A 23159-nucleotide genomic window follows, 5' to 3' on the forward strand; every position below is an offset into this window, starting at 1 on the left:
TCCTTAGACCATGGAAGTATGTCACTCAAGCCTCTATTCTCAAGCCATCCCAAGTCAGGCACTTTGTATTCTAACTTTATCATCCATTTCCAGCTCACCGGCCAATTCCCACATTCTGGGGTCCTATGGTAGAAACCAAGGATTATCACCCCAGAAAAAGAGAAACTTTTCCTTATTATCACAGTAGGCATATACCCAGGTGTGATTACACACCTCCAGAATTATGCCCCCCACAAAGAAGTCTACAGTCCCTAAACACATGGAAAAGGGCTGACTTGTCTAGACCGTGTGATGACTTCTGAGGTTTCATCATAGACATTGCAGCTTCCAGCACCTTCTCTCCCTTGGCTCGCTCCCTCTGCTGCTCAAGAGCAGCCTGTGCCCAGGCCCCATGCTGAGGTCCTGAGCTGCCAACCCACATAAACAAGCCACGCAACACATGCTGACTATTGTCTTAAGCTGTCAAATGGTAGAATAATTTGTAATACAGCAAATGAAAATAAATTAGGTTAAAATTCCAACTTGGGAAATAAATGCCAACAATACCATAAAGACTTTGGCTGGAAAATACGAATGTTGAGTATTAAGATGCATGCCACCCCTGTGAGAACACACAATACTTTCAAGATTGTTAGAAACAGGGCAGACAGCAGGCTGAGAAACGGGCTCTCAGCCTAACAGCAGAGCAGAAACAGCTGTAAGCAGGGAGCCGTGAACAAAACACGAGGCTTAAAAACAGGATATGAAAGTCCCTGACTCACAAACGAGACGGCACTTACGGAGATATTGTGATTTTAGTGTCCGTGTCTTGCTCGATTTTTTTAAGGTTTCTTCCTTCTTTACCAATGAGACGGCCTACAAAGTTATTGTGAGCTAAGATCTTCAAGGGAATCTCCTCTGTGCTGTAAATCGAAAAATGGTCATAGCGTCAGGGAAAAGAAACCACTGGATAAAGACAAATGTCCTTCTGCTAACATTTCCTCCAGACTGCAGGGTGAGAAACCTTACACGTGTTCCATTGTAAAGTCAGCTGGCCATTAACCTACCTTCCCGCAACTCATGCATGTCAGGGGGTAAATAATAGCAGTTATTTACATAGGGGTTCATCTTTAAGACAGTCTTTCTTTTAGTCATAACAGGTAATATCTACACTCAGTGATAGATTCTCTTAGTCAAAGTGGAACACAATGTATAAATCATAGTACTGCACGAATACAAAAAACATTGCACCAAAGTGCAAGGACAGGATAGCCCTGGAACCACACATTTGGAGATAAACAAGTCCTACAAACTCAACAGTGGTCGCACGTGGGGAGAGCAGAGCAGAAAGAAATGGAGCTGGCTCCCTGTGTCCTGTGCCCTGCTTTCCTTCTCTCTTTCCATGTTTAGGCAGTATGAGTGTTTATACACATGCATGTAGGTGTGTACTCACCCACGAGTGCATGTGTGTTGGCCAGAAGTGTCACGTGTCTGCCTCTATCGCTCACCACCTTATCTTTTGAGACAGCGTCTCTCAGTGAAGCTGGACCTGCTGCCTCTACTTCCCCAAAGCTAGAGATACACAAAGGCCACCAGCGCAGCCAGCTTTGCCATGAGCCTAGGACCCGAAGCTCACTCAGCAGACACCTCACCCACTGGACGTCTTCCCCGTTACATAGCCTGCATTTTAAACGCCACAGGGGACTCCACGGCAGTGGGCTTCGCTTTACTTTATCCTAAAAGCATTATTATACCCACACAAAGCACCTATCACTAAGACAGACAGACAGACATACATACATACATACATACATACATACATACATACATACAGTGGACTTTTACAAAGTAAGTAAATGCAATGCGGTCCCAGGCTGGCTCCTCCAGCCTTCCTTGCTCTGTTCAGTGTATCCAAGTGGCACAGACCCAACCTAACTTTCTGAGGCAGAGACACTCAGCTCTAGACTGATCCCCCAGACCAAGCTCCAGTTGCCCTTAGCACAGGATTAGGCTCTTTCACACCTCCATGCTGCCCTACTGTGCATAGTGGAGCTGGGTACAGACAAAGACAGAATGCCCAAGGTCTGCCAGGAACGGCCCAGGGCCCGTCTGGGTGAGGCCCTCGACTGGCTATATGGCCCAGCTGGCTTCTTCTAGCTGCATCTCCTCCCCATCAAGGCTCCCTGTTCCATATCCAAGTATAAATGAAAATGGAGGATTTCAGTTTCTAAAAGACTTAATGTTTCACACCAAGTCAAGAATAACCAACACTATCTTATCGGGAAAGCATTCCCCTTTGCTGCTTAGCAATTCCCAAGAACTGTGTCAGAGAAATCTGCAACAAAGCAAAGAACCCTCTTCACAGGCTAGACCTCGTTACTCACAATTTTATATCTTGAGCTTCCTTATGCATAATCTCCAGAATAGACTTACAAGCTGCAGAGGTGCCTTCAGGGGTAGAGAGGATAGTAATGGACTTCTCCGCGGCCCCTGTATTCTCCTTACGATGGACATCGATTCTGATAGCAGGCACGAGGAGAGGAAAATGAGAACAGTCAGTGTGTATTCACCACAAGGAGTCTTCAATTACAAACTGTAAGCCCCAGGAGTAATAGGGGAATCAAGGATGACCCGCTTTAATAAAGAGCAGAAACCCATGATCAGCTGTCAACACCAGTACATTACAGATGGGTGGGGGATATGTTTTAAGACAAGATCCAATGTATCCAGGATGGTCTGAAACTTCCTACAAAGTGAGAAAGGGCTTTGACTTCCAGTTCTCCTGCCTCTGACAGCAGAATGCTAAGACCACAGGCATTCACCACCACGCCCAGTTCATGCAAACCTGGGAAGTTTCATGCATTCTTGTTATGGTGGGTAATACTGTCATCTTAATGGGGCTTACAGTCGCCATGGTAACAAATTTCCAGGCATGTTTGAGAGTTTATAGATTGGAGAAAGCACACTATAAATAGGGGCAATGCCATTCATGGTCTGGGATTCTGGACTGTAAAAAGGAGATAGCAATGTGAATAGGAGCCTTCATCCTTCTTTGCTACCTGACTGTGATGGAATGTGACAGACCACCTCCTGCTCTAACCTGTCACGGCAACGACAACCGTCTTCCCTAGAACCTGAGTCAGTGAAAGCCTGCCTTGCCTTAAGCTGGTTTTATCACAGCAACTGACATGTAACTAATACACTAGGCAACACTGAACTTCAGCCTCGGCCCCAGACAAACTGCAATTCCAGGAATGCTCTCTTTCTCAATCCAACCAAGCACGGACCTCATTCTGCCTAGGCTGTGTGTGCTTAGAGCTTCCCTTTATATGCTCAGAGCAATCGTGTAGTGTCGAGAGACTGAGATGCAGAGAACTATGTATGTCAAGAGAGCCAGAGCCAGAATCCCACAGCCAGGTTGGTGCCATGTCAGACACAGACTGTTCACCAGTCACTCTGTGGCAGACTTTCCTCATCCAGCTTTTGTTAACAGGGTCCTTCCTTCTTGACAGAGAGAGGCAGCAGCAAATGGTGATGGGAAGGCAACTAAAGAGGTGGCTAACTGGCTTTTAAAAAAAAGAAAGAAAGCCAGGTGTGGTGGCGCACGCCTTTAATCCCAGCACTCGGGAGGCAGAGGCAGGAGGATTTCTGAGTTTGAGGCCAGCCTGGTCTACAAAGTGAGTTCCAGGACAGCCAGGGCTATACAGAAAAAACCTGTCTTGAAAAAACAAAAAACAAGAAAAAAAAAAAAAGAAAAAGAAAGAAAAAGAAAAAGAAAAAACCAGGTGGCAGCAGGGCATGCCTTTAATCCCAGGGGCAGGAGATTCCGAGTTTGAGGCCAGCCTGGTTTACAGAGAGAATTCCAGGACAGCCAGAGCTACACAGAGAAACCCTGTCTGAGAACACACACACATACACACACACACACCACACACACACACACACACACACACAAAGAGAGAGGAGAGAGAGAGCGAGCAAGCACAAGTCGCCAATAAACTCAACCGATATTTAAACCAGCTAGTAATTATATCTATGCCAATTAATACATGATTTTTTGTTGTTGTTGTTCTAGACCTGTAAATATTTTGAGATGCATAAAACAAAATACTGTCGAAGTGAAGGGTAACGAGGATGATCCACACTTTTGGTGGCAAACTGGCAGGGCCAGCTGAAGGTATAACACTGATTGATTTTAAAAAGTACTGTTGTTGTGGACGATGTCTATGAGCAGGGCACACACATACCACAATGCACGGATGGAGATCAGAGAAAGTCCGAGCCCTTGTTCCACTTCACTGATAAGAGGTCCCTCTTGTTTCTGGCATGCTTTGTTCTCCAAGCTAGCTGGCCTGCAGTTTTCTGGAGACCTCCCATCTCCCAGCAGCAGTGCTGGGGCCTGATACCTGCCCCTGCATCCAGCTCTCACTTGGATTCACAGGGTCAAACTCTGGCTAGGCTCCCACTGCAAATCCGGTCCCCTGCTGAGCCACCTCACAGGTCCTCACCCTTTCTGACCTAACAGGCCAAAGAGCAGGTTGACTGAGAGTGGATTTCTCGCCATCAGCACTCACACATTTTATGCCAAGTTCATTCTTTCTGTGAATCTAGCAGCAGCTGTTGCCTCTGCCTATGACATAATAATAGTACCCTCCACCCAGATGTGACAATCAAAAACTTCTCTAGAAAGTGCCAAATGTTCCTGCAGAGAAATCAGTCACCTCTGGTCAGAAACCACTGGGGTGGTGATGCTTTTTGTAGGACTAATTCCACTAAGAAAACAAAAGCGGCTTTGGAATTCCTACTCTGCTCGTTAGAAAGCGATGGTTAAACCACTGTATGACTCATACAGCTGTTTTCCCTTATGCGATACCAGAGATGGTGCCCAGGACACTGGGACCAGGGACCAGGGACCACTGAGCTACACCTGCAGCTACTTCTTACAGACCACAGTAACAGGTGAAAATGCCATGCATCAGTTTTTATTACATGTTTTCTTTATTTACATTTTAAATGTTATCCCCTTTCCTCGTTTCCCCTCCGAAATTCTCCTCCCCATCCCCCTGCTCGCCAACCCACCCACTCCTGCTTCCCGCCCTGGCATTCCCCTACACTGGAGCACTGGGCCCACTGATGTCCAAAAAGGCCATCCTCTGCTCCATATGCAACTGAAGGCATGGGTCCCTCCAGGTGTGCTCTTTGGTTGCTGATTTATTTCCTGGGAGCTCTGGGGGTACTGGTTAGTTCATGTTGTTCTTCCTATGGAGCTGCAACCCCCTTTAGCTCCTTCAGTACTTTTTCTAACTCCTCCATTGGGGACCCTGTGCTCAGTCCAATGTTTGGCTGAGAGTGTCCACCTTTGTACTTGTCAGGTACTGGCAGAGCCTCTCAGGAGACAGCCATATCAGGCTCCTGTCAGCAAGCACTTGTTGGCATCCACAATAGTGTCTGGGTTTGGTGACTATATATGAGATGGATCCCCAGGTGAGGCAGTCTCTGGATGGCTTTTCCTTCAGTCTCTGCTCCACATTTTGTCTCTGTAACTTCTCCCATGGGTATTTTGTTCCCCTTTCTAAGGAGGACTGAAGTATTCACACTTTGGTCTTCTTTCTTTTTGAGCTTCATGTGGTCTATGAATTGTATCTTGGGTATTCTGAACTTCTGGGCTAATATCCACTTATAAGTGAGTACATATCATGTATGTTCTTTTGTGATTGGGTTACCTCACTCAGGATGATATTTTCTAGTTCCATCCAATTGCCTAAGAATTTCACGAATTCATTGTTTTTAATTGCTGAGTAGTACTCCATTGTATAAACGTACCACACTTTCTGTATCCATTCCTCTGTTGAGGAACATCTGGGTTCTTTCCAGCTTCTGGCTATTATAAATAAAGCTGCTATGAACACAGTGGAGCATGTGTCCTTATTACAAGTTGGAGCATCTTCTGGGTACATGCCCAGGAGTGGTATTGCTGGGTCCTCAGGTAGTACTGTGTCTAATTTTCTGAGGAACTGCCAAACTGATTTCCAGAGGGGTTATACCAGCTTGCAATCCCACCAAAAATGGAGGAGTATTCCTCTTTTTCTACATCCTTGCCAGCATCCTGCTGTCATCTGAGTTTTTGATCTTAGCCATTCTGACTAGTGTGAGGTGGAATCTCAGGGTTTTTTGATTTGCATTTCCCTGATGACTAAGAATGTTGAACATTTCTTCAGCTGTTTCTCAGCCATTTGATATTCCTCAGTTGAGAATTCTTTGTTTAGCTCCGTACACCATTTTTAAATAGGGTTATTTGGTTCTCTGGACACTAACCTCTTGAATTCTTTGTATATATTGGATATTAGCCCTCTATCGGATGTAAGATTGGTAAAGATCTTTTCCCAATCTGTTGGTTGCCATTTTGTCCTACTGATAGTGTCCTTTGCCTTACTGAAGCTTTGCAATTTTATGAGGTCCCATTTGTCAATTCTTGATCTTAGAACATAAGCTATTGGTGTTCTGTTCAGGAAATTTTCCCCTGTGCCCATGTGTTCAAGGCTCTTCCTCACTTTCTTTTCTATTAGTTTCAGTGTCTCTGGTTTTATGTGGAGTTCCTTGATCCACTTAGACTTTAGCTTTGTACAAGGAGATAAGAATGGATCAACTTGGGGGGGGGGGGGGGAGTGTATTGGGGACTTTTTGGATAGCATTGGAAATGTAAATGAGGAAAATACCTAATAAAAAAATTAATTCAAAAAAAAAAAAAAGAATGGATCAACTCGAATTCTTCTACATGATAACCACCAGCATCATTTGTTGAAAATGCTGTCTTTTTTCCACTGGATGGTCTTATCTCCTTTGTCAAAGATCTAGTTACAAGTTGACAGATGCACCTAAGAAGTCCTATATAAAGGTACAAAACCTAGCTGGGCAGTGGTGGCGCACACCTTTAATCCCAGCAATTGGGAGGCAGAGGCAGGTGGATTTCTGAGTTCCAGGCCAGCCTGGTCTACAGAGTGAGTTCTAGAACAGCCAGGGCTATCTATACAGAGAAACCCTGTCTCGAAAAACTCAAACGAACAAACAAAAAAGATACAAAGCCTAAAACTTAATGACTGGGGTGACAAGAATCTAATTCACTCTTTTAAAAATTTGTGCATTTGTTCAATTTTAATTAACCAGGAATTAAGATTGCTGTTATAAAAACATTAACTACCTCTAAGCGTGTGTTTTAGGGACATCTAAGCAACTGCTGGGTGGTCCTTTGAGTTTCCTCCTCTCTTAAGGACTTACTGCCACAAAAACAGCCACTTCAACAAGCCAATAAAACTAAGCTTGCCTTTCATTTTATTAGAACTTACCTCAGAATTAAAACCTGTAAGTACTATAAACATATAATACATTAAAGTGTGTCTAGATAATCGCTCCAATCCTATCTTCCTAACCAGTTTTACAACCTAGTCCCGATCAGCCATGCGGTCGTCCTCTAACATGCTCATGGCCCCTCCTTTGGTGATTATTTCCACCCTTTTACTGGGCTGAGGGCTATAAAACTCTGATCCTGAGAAGCGAATGTTGCTCTGTGATCAGCTCCCTCCCCTGGGACTATTCCAGAAACATGGGTTCTGGTAATGATTAGTTATGACGGCAAGAATGCATTAAATCCACCAGCACCACTCAGCAACCGCATCATCAGATACAACAAAAACACTCCCTTCTGCTTTGCCCCATCTGCCTACCTTAAGTTCAGCTTATGACTCCATTATCTGACAGATCTCATTAGCAGTCTAGAAAGGAACTGAAGCTGCTACACCAAGAAGCAACAGTGTACTAAGTTCCCAAAGGTAAGGGATGGAAGGTGACAAGGCCTCTCTCTCCATTGTTAGATGAAAGCCAGGTAAACCGATCCAACTTCTTAGACTATGGGTCACAACCTCACATGGGCCCCATCACTAAATGTGAGGGCTGTGAAAATTTTTGTAATAGAAAAGGTCTCTGGACAGGAGGTGACCAAAATTCATTTCCTAATCTCAAGTGGAATGAATCCATTGTGTTTCTGGGAGCACTTGGACATGGATCCTGTAACCACTGCAGCCTTAGTTCAGAGCAGACACATGCGCACTTTGACCCGCACGCACCCTGTGTGTATTTCCTTTACAGCCCGGACACTGCCTCCAGCACCTCAGATGCAGGGTTATGTGCAGAGCCATTGTTCTTAGAAACATAAACCTTAATTGAGGAAACAACGACTTTTGACACTTTCCTACCATCGTTCCCCAACATACATCAAACTGGCATATTCTGAATTGCACTGTGTAAGAATATTTGATTTTAGAAATTGGTGTTTGAGTTGTCAATTTGAGTTTCATTAAAAAAAAAATTCATTAAATGATTTTTGGCTTGGGATTGGGACAGAATTTCCAACAACTTTTAGAAGGGCCTAAATACACTTGTGCCATTTTGTCCTACATATTTATGTGATGCAGCATGCGCAGCACGGAGGAGAGAATCAAAGCACCGATCCGCTGTGCAAAACCTGAAGCCACCCTATGGCCTGACTCTGCCAAGATCTAGTGGTCAACCACTCTGCCAAGATCTAATTCTTCATGCGGCAGCCAACAAGGCATCTATCTCATTACTGTGCAAAATCAGTTTTCATCTTTAATTGATGGCAAAATCACATGAATACCAATGAATGCATTTTTAAAGGATTTATTATCAAAAAATGCTTGATTTGAACCTTACAGACCAGTTTCTGAAGGATATATAAGTTTCTTAGGTAAATAGGAATCACATGGAAAACTGAGAAAGGCCTTAACCTAGACAATGGTTCAATTATTTTCCCAACACACTAACTATGAATTTGGAATCATTAATTTTGCACATGGGTATCCAACACTCAGTGTCTCTTGCTTCAAAGCAGGGGTGAGCAAAATAGGATGTCCCATCACTAGCTACAATTCGTTTACGTTCTGCATGAGATGAATCTCCCAGTTGGCTTCAGGCAAGGCACCTGTGATGAATATGAATCTCTCTCTGAGGCCCATGGAACACACTCAGGCACAGGTAGACACAGCACACCACCGTGCTATTTTCAGAAAAAGACCATGTTTGATTTCTCTAATCACATGAAACCCTTATTCTTACTAAATCTAAAAAGTAAACCCATCCAGTCATTCCTGTAGACGGGTCAAGCTGCAGAAAGATGGGGTTTGCATACAACCCCTCCCCCCACTAACTTCCTCCCTAGCGAATGCTTCAGTTCTCCAGGGAGCATGGCTCAGCAGGGCCAGCGATGTGTCTGTTGTGTGGCACTCTACAGAGGAAAGAGTGGAGGCAGAGTTTATCATCAAGCTTCTTTGAATCGAAATATCTACAGATTACACAAAGTATGGTTTGAAGGATAAAAAAAGTAACCTGTTATGTGATGGAACTTGCAATCTGAGACAGGACCTTAGATTTAGGTTTCAAACATAATTCGTGCACAGCTATTTTGATTTGAAAATGCAGTGGCTTCTTGTGTATCAGGCAGTGGCCCTGTACACTGAAGCTGTGATGAAAATGACATTAGTTCCTGCCTGACTCCACCCAAGTGAGTTCTGATGTCTGATCATGACTTTCTGCTCCCTTACAGCCTGACAAATAACATCAAACATCCTCAGGAAAAGGCCATTCCTAGCTCAGCTTAATCACAGAACAAATTAGACTGGAAGACAGAACCTTTTTCTGTGTGTGTGTGTGTATGTGTGTGTGTGTGTGTGTGTGTGTGTGTGTGTGTGTCTGTGTCTGTGTGTGTGGTGAGTATGGGAGTGGGCATGCCTGGCTGTACCTGGAAAGAGGTCTGAGGGGCTGGAAAGATTGCTCGTGCAGAGGAACTGAGTTCAGTCTCCGGGACTCATGCCAGGAAGCTCACACAACCTTGAACTCTAGTTCTAAGGGACCTAGTGCTCTCTTCTGGCTACTATAAGCAGGCGTGCGCGCGCATATGCGTGTACTTGCATGTGCGAGTGTGCAGACAGACAGACAGACAGACAGACAGACAGATAGATAGATAGATGTAAAACATTTTCTGAAAAGCCAGAGGACAACTTTCAGGAGCCTGCTCTCTCCTTCCATCACAAGATGCAGGGATGTAACACAGGTGGTGGTTGGTCCCCATGGTAAGTATTTTGATGTGCGGAGCTAACTTGCCAACCCCCTTTGGTTTTGTTTCATGTAGCCCCAGCTATCTTCAAATTTATTACATAGCTAAAGAATGCTCAGGAACCTGAGGCAGGTGTGTATCACCACACCTAGTGGATGAACTATTCTTCACGGAACCATCATCTCTGACAGGTGGAGCAGTTCAGGCTGGGGGGGGGGGGGGGGGACAAGTGGCAGAGAATGACTACACACAGCCCTGCAGTCTGCTAGGGCCTTTCCCATCGCTGTGGCAGCAAGTGCCATTTGCTTTCCATTCATGTGAGACCAACAACGCATGATCAGGTGACAAGGCTTCCCCTGCCACAGTCCCAGGTACTGTAGAAGAGAACTCCTGGCTTTGTCCAGAGAGACATCAAGTTCCTGCATCCAACCCTGATACTGAACACAAAGGGGAAGACAGATACCCACCATCCCCACATACTCACTTAGACTGGGTCTGCTTTGTGATGTTGCGAATGGTAGCACCTTCTTTTCCTATAATGGCTCCAACAAACTGGGTGGGAACCAGCAGGCGCAGTGGCAGGTCACAGGGTTTCTGCTTGGACACCGATCCTGGAGACGCCTGCCTGGATGAGCCCCGCTGCCCTGGCCCCCGGCGCCCCCGGAGCTGTGGCGAGGGATTTTGCTGGGCAGCAGTTTCATCTGGGATGTAGGCAACCTTCAAGGTGAAGTTCTCTAACTGGAATCCATTCAGTTTGTCTAAGGCTCTGAAAAGTTATAAGAAACAGAGGTTGGGAAGGAAAGCTGAGACATGGTAACCTGTACACAGCAGAATCCAGCTCCTCCACTAGCTACTCTCAGCCCCAAGGCTGATGAATACAGTCGCTGCGCAGGGCAAAGCCTATCAGTGCCCACAGTCTTCTTTGACGTCTACACCTAGGGAAGACTAGCAGGTTGCAAAGGCACACAATTTCCATTTACAAGTGAGAAACAGAAACAAAATATCATGGCAAATTCTTGATTTGGCTAAATCAAGAAGTAATAGCTTGGAAATACCCCCAAGAAAAGGAGCCCACAGCTCCAAAGTAACTTATCCCTCATCCTACCGAAAGGCCTTAAAGAATCACTGAGCAGACATCTCTACAACTAGAGGACACTGGCTGTATACTCAGTCAGATTTCATGCTGAGCCTCACCCAGGAAACACCAATAGTTCCCTCATCTTCGGTGGGGTCTTGATCTGATCTCAGGGAGGGAACAAGCCAGAGGGAGAGAAGGTGGAAGGAAGGAAGGAAGGAAGGAAGGAAGGAAGGAAGGAAGGAAGGAAGGAAGGAAGGAAGGAGGGAAGCTACTCTTCTATTCATCAACCTATTACATTTTGTATGTGAGAACTTGAGGCTTTGCCCACATTTTCAGCTTTATTGTAACATTGACACAAGAGGGCACACAATTGCAACACACAGTCCAGTGAGTTTAACGTTAAATGTATTGCTGGTGGGGGTGTGCAGGGTGTATGTGACGGTCAGAGAAGGACTCTGTGGAGTCAGACCTCTTCCTCCCTCTCTTTGTGGGTTCTGAGGATCAAACAAAGTTAAATTGTAAGGCTGCACTAGGGGAGGCCTTTACCTGTCACGTCATCCCATAGTCCTTCCAAACCAAGAATTAGGACATGCCAGTACCACAGGAAACCTGTCAGGGCCCTGCTTCAGTAACTCCTCATCTTCTACCACGAATACAGATTAATTTTGCCTTTTAAAAAAGTTTATGTAAGTACATACATTAAGTATCCCGTGATATCTGCTCTTGTTTCAATGTAACATAAGTTCCATCCTATTACAGTCTACCTTACATGCATTACCTTACATACATTAGACAGGGACGCTGAATGAGAAACTGGTGCAGTATATGGAGCCAAGATTTCAAGTGTTCAAACACTCGAGCTCTTAAGGCACGCCTTCCTAACTCCCAGAGCACAGCAAACGGTAATGGAGGGGGTGGGGCTCTCCCACTTTCCTGGTCAGATTCTGTTTGAGCTGCCACTCAGCTCCCGCAGGTGAACATAGAGCATCCAAGCTCTCTCCAGCAGCTCCGTGCTGCCATTTCTGGCTTCTCAGTTCATTTTCTCACTTGAGCATCTACTTCTCAATTCTGAGGTGGAAAGAGGAGGATACTATGCGGTCTGAGCACTGCACAGGTTTGAGAACGGGATGGGAGGCCCGGGCAGGGCGCCATGAAAGCTCATGCTGTCTTCAGACACAGAACTCTGTCTTCCCCTTATTTCTACCTTGCCCTACTTTCCCTGGCACACAAATGAACCCTTGTCAAGATCTGGAGTTCCAAAATACAGCAGGAGCAAGGTGCTCTGTCACGTTTCTCATGCTGCTAAGTCCAGCATCTCTGCAAATGGCTCAGCCCTTTGTCTGTTTCACAAACGTGGGAGCAAGTGATCTCCAGCATCTGCTGAAGCCTGGTTGTGGCTATGATGTGCAGGCTCGATGGCTAACTTTTCTTTAAATATACTGGGCGGGGGGGGGGGGGGGGGGGGGGAGATGATGCTTTACACAAACACCAGAGGTCGACTTATCACCAATGCCTCAGTAGCAGGACCTCACACACTGGTCTTTGATTTCTTCTTAAGTGAATGTAGATTAAGGGCTATAAAATACATTGCCTAGATCTGAAGGAGAAAATGGAGAAGTTTTAATAATAAATAGATGCCTATTTACTCTACAAAATTGGAGTTTCAACAATTTTAAAGATTTAAAGATACTTAAAGACATTCTGAAGGCCAGAAGAAACCATTAAAGATTCTTCCAAAAATCTCAACTAAATAAAGGAATCACAAATCCTTCTATAGACATAAAAAGGAGACCATTCACTGCCTGTCCTTCATTATGAAACTGGGCACTGCTGTCTTTAGCAGTTAGCAGAAAATTACCATGGAATGAAGCCAGGAATGTTACAAAAAAGGGTGAGAGAGATACACACATAGCCTTCCTCATGGGGATAAACAGAGGAAAGTATATGTTGCCAGATGCTTCTGTGTATTCCAGAACACTCTAAACAAAGACACAGGAGTCCCAAGAAACAACTCTCTCAACTTGGCAGAAACTATGGTTTGCACATTCTGCTGCACTGCTTTAAACAGTGTTCATCTGAGGGAAGGGATTCCCCAGGAGAAGTGGGAAAGCATAAAAGTTGTACCCAGTGTAGTCAGGGACCCATGTTCTCTGCACAGGCGACTCTGGGGAGCAAGAAGACAGCAGCTATACCAGGTGCACCCAGCTGTGTGTATGACTGACACAAGCTGAGTTCTCCCTCAAACCACAACACTCCAAATGAGGTCAGAACTTAAGAAAGTACAGGAGTCATCCTGATGCAGAGCAGTGGCTGAAGCTCCCCTGTTTATGGATTTTAAACCAACTGTTGAAATCTTCCTGCACACACAGTTGGATATCTAGCTCTGTCATGTGGTGGTGATCTGCTAAGTACATGAGAAAAAGCTGTAGTATTTTCATTAAGCCTTCTGTAAGACCTGAGAGAAGAGCTGACATAACCATTCAACAGATATCAGCCTGCACCTCATCCAACATATGTGCTGCTTACATCCTGATGTCCAACAGCACTCATGTAGCTCTGTTGCTATTCTAGATCATTCAGAAGATGCTGAAGGGGCCAATGAGATGGCTTAATGGTTAAAGATCTTTGAAGAATGGGGTTTGATCCCAGTGGAAGACAACATCAACCCTGATGTTTTCTCCTGACTTCCACAGATGAGCAGACTTATATGTGCCCCCATACATCTGGTCGCAAACACAGACACAACCTGTGGTTGTTTGAATATGTGTGGCCCAGGGAGTGGCACTATTAGGAGGTGTGGCCTTGTTGGAGTACATGTCACTGTGGGCATGGGCTTTAAGGAACCCCGCCCCCTTGTCCTAGCTGCCTGGAAGCCACTCTTCTCCTAGCAGCCTTCAGAAGAAGACGGAGAACTCTCAGCTCCTCCTGCACCATGCCTGTCTGAACACTGCCATGCTCCCAGCTTGATGATGTAAGCCAGCCCCAGTTAAATGTTGTCCTTAGGAGAGTTGCCTTGGCCATGGTGTCTGTTCATTGCAGTAAAACGTTAACTAAGACACAGCCCATACTCACAGGCCAATTATAAATAAATGTACCTTTTAAAATTATGAAATGTGTTTTTCTGGTTTATAATAATTAACTGTATTAAGTTTATTGGGATAACACAAAAAGGCCTTACCAGAATAGGAAGTTCAACTTGAGGACCAGGAAGAGGGAGAAGAGACTAAAGAAATGATAGCCAGAAGTTATTCTTACCCACAGTGATATGAATGACAAAGAATATGGATGGCTGACTAGCAGTCTCATCCAGCTTGACTAATAAGTACCCATGCTACCCTAGAGAGGCCATTTTTTTGGTTTGGTATTTGCTGTCCCACATAGAAAACTAAAGATTAGACTGATGGGTTGTTTCACTGTCTCACTAACAGTTGTAACCAGTGTCTTGTGCCTACTAAGTACATGTTCTTCCACAGAAAGATGCCATAGAAAGATCCTATAAGGTCTCTTCTGCTTACATCCATACTACTGCTGAGGTACGTGCTAACAAGATGACTTTTAACCACCTTGGAAAGTCACGAATGCATTTCTCTCCTTCTACCACAATACAGCTTTAATGCTGCCATCAAAACTTATAGCATTTGCAGATGAAATCTTTGGGGGCAGCGGAACCAGATAAAGGGACCAGGTAAGGCCCTAATTCAACAGAACTGTGATTTCATTAAAAAAGATATAGAGCTAGTGTCTTACAGTTTTACTGCTGAGAAGAGATGCCATGACCCAAGCAACCTTATATAGATAGGCATTCAATTGTAGCTGGCTTACAGTTTCAGAAGTTAGTCCATTATCATCATGGCAGGAAGCATGGCAGCATCTAGGCAGACATGACACTAGAGAAGAATCTAAGAGTTCTGCATCTTGATCTGACTGCAGCCAGGAGAGACAGACTCTTCCCCAACTGGGTGGCACTTCCAAGGCCACGCCAACAGTGATGCACTTTCTCCAACAAGACCACACCTCCTAACAGTGCCACTTCTCATGGGTCATATTTCACTCTCTGACCCCAAAAGGCTTATTTAAACGCATAAGTCTATGGGGGCCACAACTAGCCATAACATAATGCAAAATATATTTAACCCAATTTCAAAAGTCCCCATCTTCTGAGATTCATGCAATGTCTTAATTGTAATTACCTATAAAATCAAATAAAAAAGCAGATCACATACTTCCAACATCAAAGAATATACATTACCATTCTGAAACATCATATTGAAGAAATACTGGACCAAAGAATAGCCAAAAGCCAGCTGGGCAAACTCCAAAGTCAGCATCTCCATGTCTGATGTCAAGGAACTCTGTGGATCTCCAATTCCTTTCAGTGTTGATGACTCCCTGTTAGTAGCTTTCCTCAGCAAGTATCCCATGGCTCTGATATCTCTACTATTGTGGGGTATCCAAGGCAACTTTATACATTCTTTTTCCAATTTTGGGGACTCACACATGATTTTCTGGGCTCCTCTAAAGGGCTTGGGTCATTTCTCCAGCTCTGCCCTCTGTACCACCCTAGTCTTTGTTTGACTTCACTACACTGCTGCTGCTGTTCTTGGTGATCATCTCATGGTACAGACATCTCCAATATGCTGAGGTCTTCTGCTGCAACTAGGATTTACCAATAGCCTTTCATAGGTTCCATTCATGGTGACAAGCTTCAATTTCCTTGTATGACCCCCAGTCCTGGGACATCAACTGCAACTGAGGCTGCACCTTTACCAATGGCCTTCCATGGACTTTCACAGTGCCAAACCTCAGCTGCTTTCCATGACACCTTCTTCATGCCTTCAAAACCAGTACAACTGGGGTGATTCTTACACCAAGTCCAGCTGTAGCATGAGCTACAACTTTGGCTATCTCTGAAACATGGCTTCTTTGCACTCTCAAAACACAACTCCCAGGAGATTTGACCTCGGTGATGCTGGTCTCTTCTTAATCACTGCTAATTTCTTAGCTCCAGCTCACCAGCATCAATTGTCCCAGTAATCCCTTCTATTCTTGACTCTCAAGCCAGAGCTTTGTGGCCAAAGTTGCTGAATTTTGCTGCTTGCTGGGGCTGGAAAATCCCCCCTTGACCCCACCCCCCCACCCCCGCTTTCTGTTTTCCAACTCCTTCTTTGCCTAAGCTTGGCTGACCTGAAACTTGCTCTGTAGATTGACATTAAACTCAAGAGATCTGCATTTTCAACTGTTAACTCTTAACAAACAGAATAATTATTTTAAGATTTATTTCGTTATGTCTCCCTTTTCTTTTCTGATTTTATTAATTTGGATACTGTTTCTGTGCCCTCTGCTTAATCTGGCTAAGGGTTTATTGATCTTGTTGATTTTCTTAAAGAACCAGCTCCTGATTTTGTTGATTCTATTTGGTTGATTTCAGCTTTTCAGCTCAGAGTTATATTATTTCCTTTTTCTACTACTCTTGGGTGTATTTGTTTCTTTTTGTTCTAGAGCTTTCAGGTGTGCTGTCAAGCAGCTAGTGTAAGCTCTCTTCAGTTTCTTTTTGGAGGCACTTAGAGCTATGAGTTTTCCTCTTACCACTGCTTTCATTGTGTCCCATAAGTTTTGCTATGACATGTCTTCATTTTTATTAAATTCTAAAAAATCTTTAATTTTTTTCGTTATTTCTTCCTTGACCAAGTTATTGTTGAGTAGAACATTGTTCAGCTTCCAAGTGTGTGTGTGCTTTCCGTTGTTTTTGTTGTAATTTAAGACCAGCCTTAGTCTGTGGTGATCTGATAGGGTGCATGGGATTATTTCAATCTTCTTGTATCTGTTGAGCCTGTTTTGTGACCAAGTATATGGTCAATGTTGAAGAAGGTACTGTGAGGTGCTGAGAAGAAGGTATATTCTTTTGTTTTAGGATAAAATGTTCTATAAATATTTGGTTGATAACTTCTGTTAGTTTTACTGTGTCTGCTTAATTTCTGTTTCCATGTTCTGTCCATTGCTGAGAATGGGGTGTTGAAGTTTCCCACTATTATTCTGTGGGGTGCGATGTGTGCTTTGATCTTTAGTAAAGTTGCATTCATAAATATGGGTGTCCTTGCATTTGGAGCATGGATGTTCAGAATTGAGAGTTCATCTTGGTAGATTTTTCCTTTGATGAGTATGAAGTGTCCTTCATCTTTTTTGATAACTTATAGTTGAAACTTGATTTTATCAAGATTTTATTTTTTTTTCAATATTAGAATGGCTACTCCAGCTTGTTTCTTGGGACCATTTGCTTAGAAAATTGTTTTCCAACCTTTTACTCTGAGGTAGTGTCTGTTTTTGTCACTGAAGTGTTTCCTGTATGCAGCAAAGTGCTGGGTCCTGTTTTCATATCCAGTCTGTTAGTCTATGTCTTTTTATTGGGGAATTGACTCCATTGATGTTAAGAGATATTAAGGAAAAGTGTTACTTCCTGTTATTTTTGTTTTTAGAGGTGGAAATGTTTGTGTGGCTATCTTCTTTTGGGTTTGTTGAAAGATTACTTTCTTGCTTTTTCTAGGGTATAGTTTTCCTCCGTGTGTTGGTATTTTCCTTCTATTATCCTTTGTAAGGCTCGAGTTATGGAAAGATATTGTGTACATTTGGTTTTATCATGGAATATCTTGTTTTCTCCATCTATGGTAATTGAGAGTTTTGCTGGGTATAGTAGCCTGGGCTGGCATTTGTGTTCTCTTAGAGTCTGTATGAGATTTCCCAGGATCTTCTAGCTTTCATAGTCTCTGACGAGAAGTATAGTGTAATTCTGATAGGTCTGCCTTTATAGGTTACTTGACCTTTTTCCTTTAATGCTTTTAATATTCTTTCTTTGTTTAGTACATTTGGAGTTTTGAATATTATATGTCAGGAGGAATTTCTTTTCTGGTCCAGTCTATTTCGAGTTCTGTAGACTTCTTTTATGTTAATGGGCATCTCTTTCTTTAAGTTAGGGAAGTTTTCTTCTATAATTTTGTTGAAGATATTTACTGGACCTTTAAGTTGAGAATCTTCACTCTCTTCTATACCTATTATCCTTAGGTTTCATCTTCTCACTGTGTCCTGGATTTCCTGGATGTTTTGGGTTGGGAGCTTTTTGCTTTTTGCATTTTCTTTGACTGTTGTGTCAATGTTTTTTATGGTATTTTCTGCACCTGAGATTCTCTCTTCTATCTCTTGTATTCTATTGGTGATGCTTGCATCTATGACTCCTGATCTCTTTCCTAGGTTTTCTATCTCCAGGGTTGTCTCCCTTTGTGATTTCTTTATTGTTTCTATTTCCATTTTTAGATCTTGGATGGTTTTGCTCATTTCCTTTGCCTGTTTGATTGTGTTTCCCTGTAATTCTTTAAGGAAGTTTTGTTTCCTCTTTAAGGGCTTTTACCTGTTTACCTGTGTTCTCTTGTATTTCTTTTAGGAAGTTATTTATGTCCTCCTTAAAGTCCTCTATCACCATCATGAGAAATGATTTTGGATCCAAATCTTGCTTTTCTGGGTGTATACAGGACTTGCTATGGTGGGAGAATTGGGTTCTGATGATGCCAAGTAACCTTGGTTTCTGTTGCTTATGTTCTTACGCTTGCCTCCCCTCTATCTGATTACCATCTGATTGTCTCTAGTGCTACCTGCCTTCACTATATATGATTGGAGCCTATCCTTCCTGTGACCCTGGTTGTGCCAGAACTCCTCAGTGTTCAGCTGTTTCTGTGATCCTGTGATTCTAGGATCCTGTGATCCCAAGATCCTGGGTGTGTCAAAGCTCCTGGGGTTCAAGCTGCCTTTGGGACCCTGAGATCCTGGTGTGACAAAGCTCCTGTGATCCATTCTGTGGTCCTGGGAGTGTTAGAGTGCCTGGGAGTGGAGCTTCTTCTGGGTGTTGTGGGACTGGCTGTGGAGTTAGCACACAAGGTCGGCTCAGGGCACCGGCCCAGACCCAAATGGAAGCTTTAATTTACCTGGAACTTGCACTGTACCAGGCTGGCCTTGAACTCAGAGATCTGCTTGCCTCTGTCTCCTGAAATTAAAAGCATGTACCACCACACCTGGATATAAGCTCTTTATAGTGACTATGTCTCAAGATCCAGTTCAAAAGCTTGTGTCATCCCATGTCAATTTGACACACAATCATATCTCTTTGTGTCCAAATGAAAGCAATTACCAGGTCGTAGTAGTATAAGTATCCGATGTTCAACCGCAAACATGCAAACAATAAGCTTAGCTGGGTGGAATCTTGCCCCAAAGTCACCACTCCATCTGTGTATCTCCTTGAACACAGGATTTAGCTGCACTGTACTTTCTGGTGCCCCTTTAATGCTTGAACCATACATTTTGTATTATTTCTTTCTAAGCTTCCTATGCTTGATCAAAGTGTTCTTCATGAGAATAAACCAGAGGATAAAGGCTATGTATGATGGGCTTTTCTGAGACTTACTTTGTCAATGCAATCATGAAATCTCTTTACTTTAGCCTCAGGTACTCTTCAGACAAGGGCAAAAAGCAGCCACAATCTTCACCAAAATATCATAAAAATTATCTCCAGAGTTGAATTCAATCTCAGCACTAATGTCTTCCAAATTTCTACTAGGTTGTCCCATTAAGTCCCACTTAAAGCCTTCCATGGATTTCCAAATCCAAAATATCAAATTCTACATTCTTACAAACAAACAAACAAACAAACAAACAAAAAATGGTCAGGCCTATCACAGCAATACTCCAGTCCCTGGTACCAACTTCTGACTTTTTAAGGTTTTATTGTTGTGAAGAGACAGCATGACCCAAGTAACTCCTACAAAGGCAGACATTTAATTGTAGCTGGCTCACAGTTTTTGGAGGTTTAATCTAGTATTATTATGGCAGGAAGCATGGCAACATCAAGCATACATGGTACTAGAGAAGGAGCTTAGAGTTCTGCATCTTGATCTGACTGCAGCCAGGAGAGACTGACTCTTCCACACTGAGCAGAGTTTCAAAGCCCACCACAATGCTGCACTTCCTTCAACAGGGCCACACATACTCCAACAAAGTCACACCTCTTAATAGTGCCACTTCCCATGGGCCAAGCATATTCAAACCACTACAACTAGGATGGTCAGCTTTGCTACACACAGTCCTTCACAGCCTTGGTATTATATAAAAACCCCCACTGGAAGAAAAACCTCATCAGATATAGCCCTGAACATTGACCTTTAAATCTTATACTTATGAATCATATAAGCCTGTATTCCTATCTGTAGCACTCAGTGGCAGTTGCAGGAATCAGGGTGGCATACCAAGAATTAGTGGTTGATAATAAATTAAGCACAAACAACCAAAGTCCTAGGAACACCATTGCATGGATGCATCTTAAATACAGACAAAGCACAATCCCTCGCCTGCAGAGGGCTTCGTGACTGAAGTGTTTGTGAGTAAAGTACAAACTACAAGAAAAACAAAATCCAATACCAGGGGCTCAGTCCACTCAGTAAAGAAAGCACTTGCTACAGAAACACGAACACCTGAACTTGATTCCCAGCACCCACAAAAGCCGGCAAAACACAGTAGCACACATGTGCAATCCCAGCCCAGAGGAAGCAGAAACAGGAGGATCCCTAGCACTCAGTGAGTTCCGGGTCCCAGCAAGAGACTGTGTCTCCAAAAATAAGGTGGTGGGCCAGTGAGATGGCTCGGTCTGTAAAGGTTGCTGCCAAAGCTAATGATCCAAGACCCAGACCTAAGACCCAGAGGATAGAAAGATGGAAATGAGTCTTGGAAGTTGTCGTCTGACCTCTCCATATACAGTAAAACATGTACATACATGCACATGTGCAAATAAACAAATAAAGAAAAAAGAAAAACATGTACATACATGCACATGTGCAAATAAACAAAGAAAAAAAGCATACAAAGCATTGCAGTAATACTAATTTTGAAAGCTACAATATATAGGAGTAAGATTAAAAGATAGAAATCTTAACAGTGCACATTTCTGAATGACATGAAATTTGTCCTGTTGTTTGGTCTACTTCTATTTCTTTTGATTTTTTTTTTTAATTGAGACAGGGTCTTGCTATATAGCTCAGGCTAGCCCAGAACCAACAATCCTCTTTTATCAGTCTTCTACACTTCTTTGCCATAATACATTTATAAACATAATTTTTAAGTCTACACGGGATTTTCCTCCTCATAGTTATTAGCCAAGATACTCTGAATGCTTGTTTTTCTGTTTTTGTTTTTTGAGAAGGGGTTTTCTCTGTGTAGGTTTGGAACTTGATCCATAGATCAGGCCTGCCTGTCTCCTGAGTGCCAGGATTAAAGGCAGGTGCTACTGTCACCTAGCCACTTTGAACACTTTGAATACTTGTAATGGTAACGTCTTTATGAGCTCCAAAGCAATTTGCAAGGATGGTTTCAAAGCCCTGAGAGTTTGTTTTTTTTTTTGTTTGTTTTTGTTTTGGTTTGAGACAGACTCTCATGTAGAGTGGTTTCCCACTTGCTGTGCACCAAGGTTGAGCTGCTGGGATGGCAGGTGTGTACAGCATACCCATCTATGCAGGGCTACCACCAAACCCCAAGCACTCTTCCAACTGGGCTACATCCTTGTCTGCGTTGTGTTCTCTAACAAAAACAGAAATCAGGATGTATAAGCAAAGGAGTGTGTGAGATCAACATGCATACACACTCTAGAAAGTTCTTTTTCATACACACAAACCCTTCAGGAAGCCACATCTGAATGTTCTGACTCAGCTTCCCTGAGACAGGAAGATAGAGAGGAGCCAGAGCCCTAAGCCTCTCTGTACTGAGCAGTTTTTAAAATATCTTTTGAACTTTTATGTCATTATTTAGTAATACAAGATTTAAGCTTAAAATAGGTATTGTATTTTTAATACCTGTGCTACAATCTCTGAAGTTTCTTAGCCACAGGTGGCAGGAATTTCCAAGGTGGAATCTGTCTTAGACAAAGCTGTATCAGAGGACTCCTCTCAAATACAACCAAGGTCTAGAACTGACTGATGGTGAACCACTCCCTACAGCAGCAGAGTGTATTGAAGAGCAGCTGAGCAATTTCCAGCACCTAGGAACATGGTGGAGGAACACAATGGCTGCTCCCCTGAGCTCTCACCACAGTCCAGCATTTTTTTTTAAAGATTTATTTATTATTATATGTAAGTACACTGTAGCTGTACTTATGAGGGCATCAGATCTCGTTATGGATGGTTGTGAGCCACCATGTGGTTGCGGGATTTGTACTCAGGACCAGTCAGTGCTCTTAGCCGCTGAACCATCTCTCCAGCCCTACATTCTAGCTTTTAAGTTAAGTGTTTTAGAAGGAAGAGCTTAGTTACAGCAGCTTTGTGAGCTATGAGAACAGCGATTCCCACTTTAGAGATGAGGATGAACCAGGGATGGCAATCAGATGGTAGAATGTTTTGCTGTTTAGAGACAGGGTTTCTCTGTGTAGCCCTGGCTGTCCTAGATCTTGCTTCATAGACCAATCTGGCCTCAAACTCAGAGTCCTGCCTGCCTCTGCCTCCCAAGTGCTGGGAGTGTACACAATCACCAGATGGTAGAAAAGGAAAGATAGCTTTAAAGGGATTTAAAAAAAAAAAAAAAAAGGCAGAGACATAAGCACAGGACAGGCATCCAGCCATCTCCCCCCCCCCCCAAAACTCCCAGGCTTATCTTGTATGTTCCATGCAACAGGAACTTGGCTCTACCAACCACACATACAGCTCACTGTAAACATAAGATGCTCCCCTCACTGGCCTCCGAGTTTCCTGAGGGTTAAGCCTGTGCTCACTTGCTTCTATCACCACAGGTATGAATGGCTGGACAACATGACCTCAGAGGTGGTATCTTCCTGCTCTTCTTACATGGCAGTTGAAGAACACAACTTGTAAAACATTGAATTTACAATCCTACAATAACATAATGCTCAAGGTCTCATAAAAGAGGTTGTAATTTAAATAAATAAATAAATATGCA

The 23159-nt window shown here is 43.4% G+C and overlaps 2 protein-coding genes across 7 annotated transcripts in view; one reads left to right on the forward strand and one right to left on the reverse strand.

Moving 5' to 3' along the window:
- Malsu1 (mitochondrial assembly of ribosomal large subunit 1) overlaps nucleotides 1–23159 on the forward strand; it is a 65350-nt gene that overhangs the window by 32768 nt on the left and 9423 nt on the right. The window lies entirely within an intron of this gene.
- The window catches only part of Igf2bp3 (insulin-like growth factor 2 mRNA binding protein 3), a 130252-nt gene that overhangs the window by 21345 nt on the left and 85748 nt on the right, over nucleotides 1–23159 (reverse strand). For 4 of the 5 annotated variants that reach the window (XR_377421.4, XM_030255148.1, NM_023670.3 and 1 more), the window contains 3 exons: nucleotides 10590–10871; nucleotides 2364–2498; nucleotides 780–902 (listed from right to left, as the gene is read on the reverse strand). Coding sequence is in view for 4 of the 5 variants with exons in the window: in NM_023670.3 (NP_076159.3) it covers nucleotides 780–902; nucleotides 2364–2498; nucleotides 10590–10871 (540 nt within the window). In the remaining variant the exon portion in view is untranslated. Of the gene's footprint in view, nucleotides 1–779; nucleotides 903–2363; nucleotides 2499–4226; nucleotides 5037–10589; nucleotides 10872–23159 lie in introns of those variants that run through there. The other variant, XM_006505519.4, reaches the window with a different exon arrangement.

This window comes from Mus musculus, chromosome 6 (genome assembly GCF_000001635.26).
Source record: "Mus musculus strain C57BL/6J chromosome 6, GRCm38.p6 C57BL/6J".
NCBI classification, from domain to species: domain Eukaryota; kingdom Metazoa; phylum Chordata; class Mammalia; order Rodentia; family Muridae; genus Mus; species Mus musculus.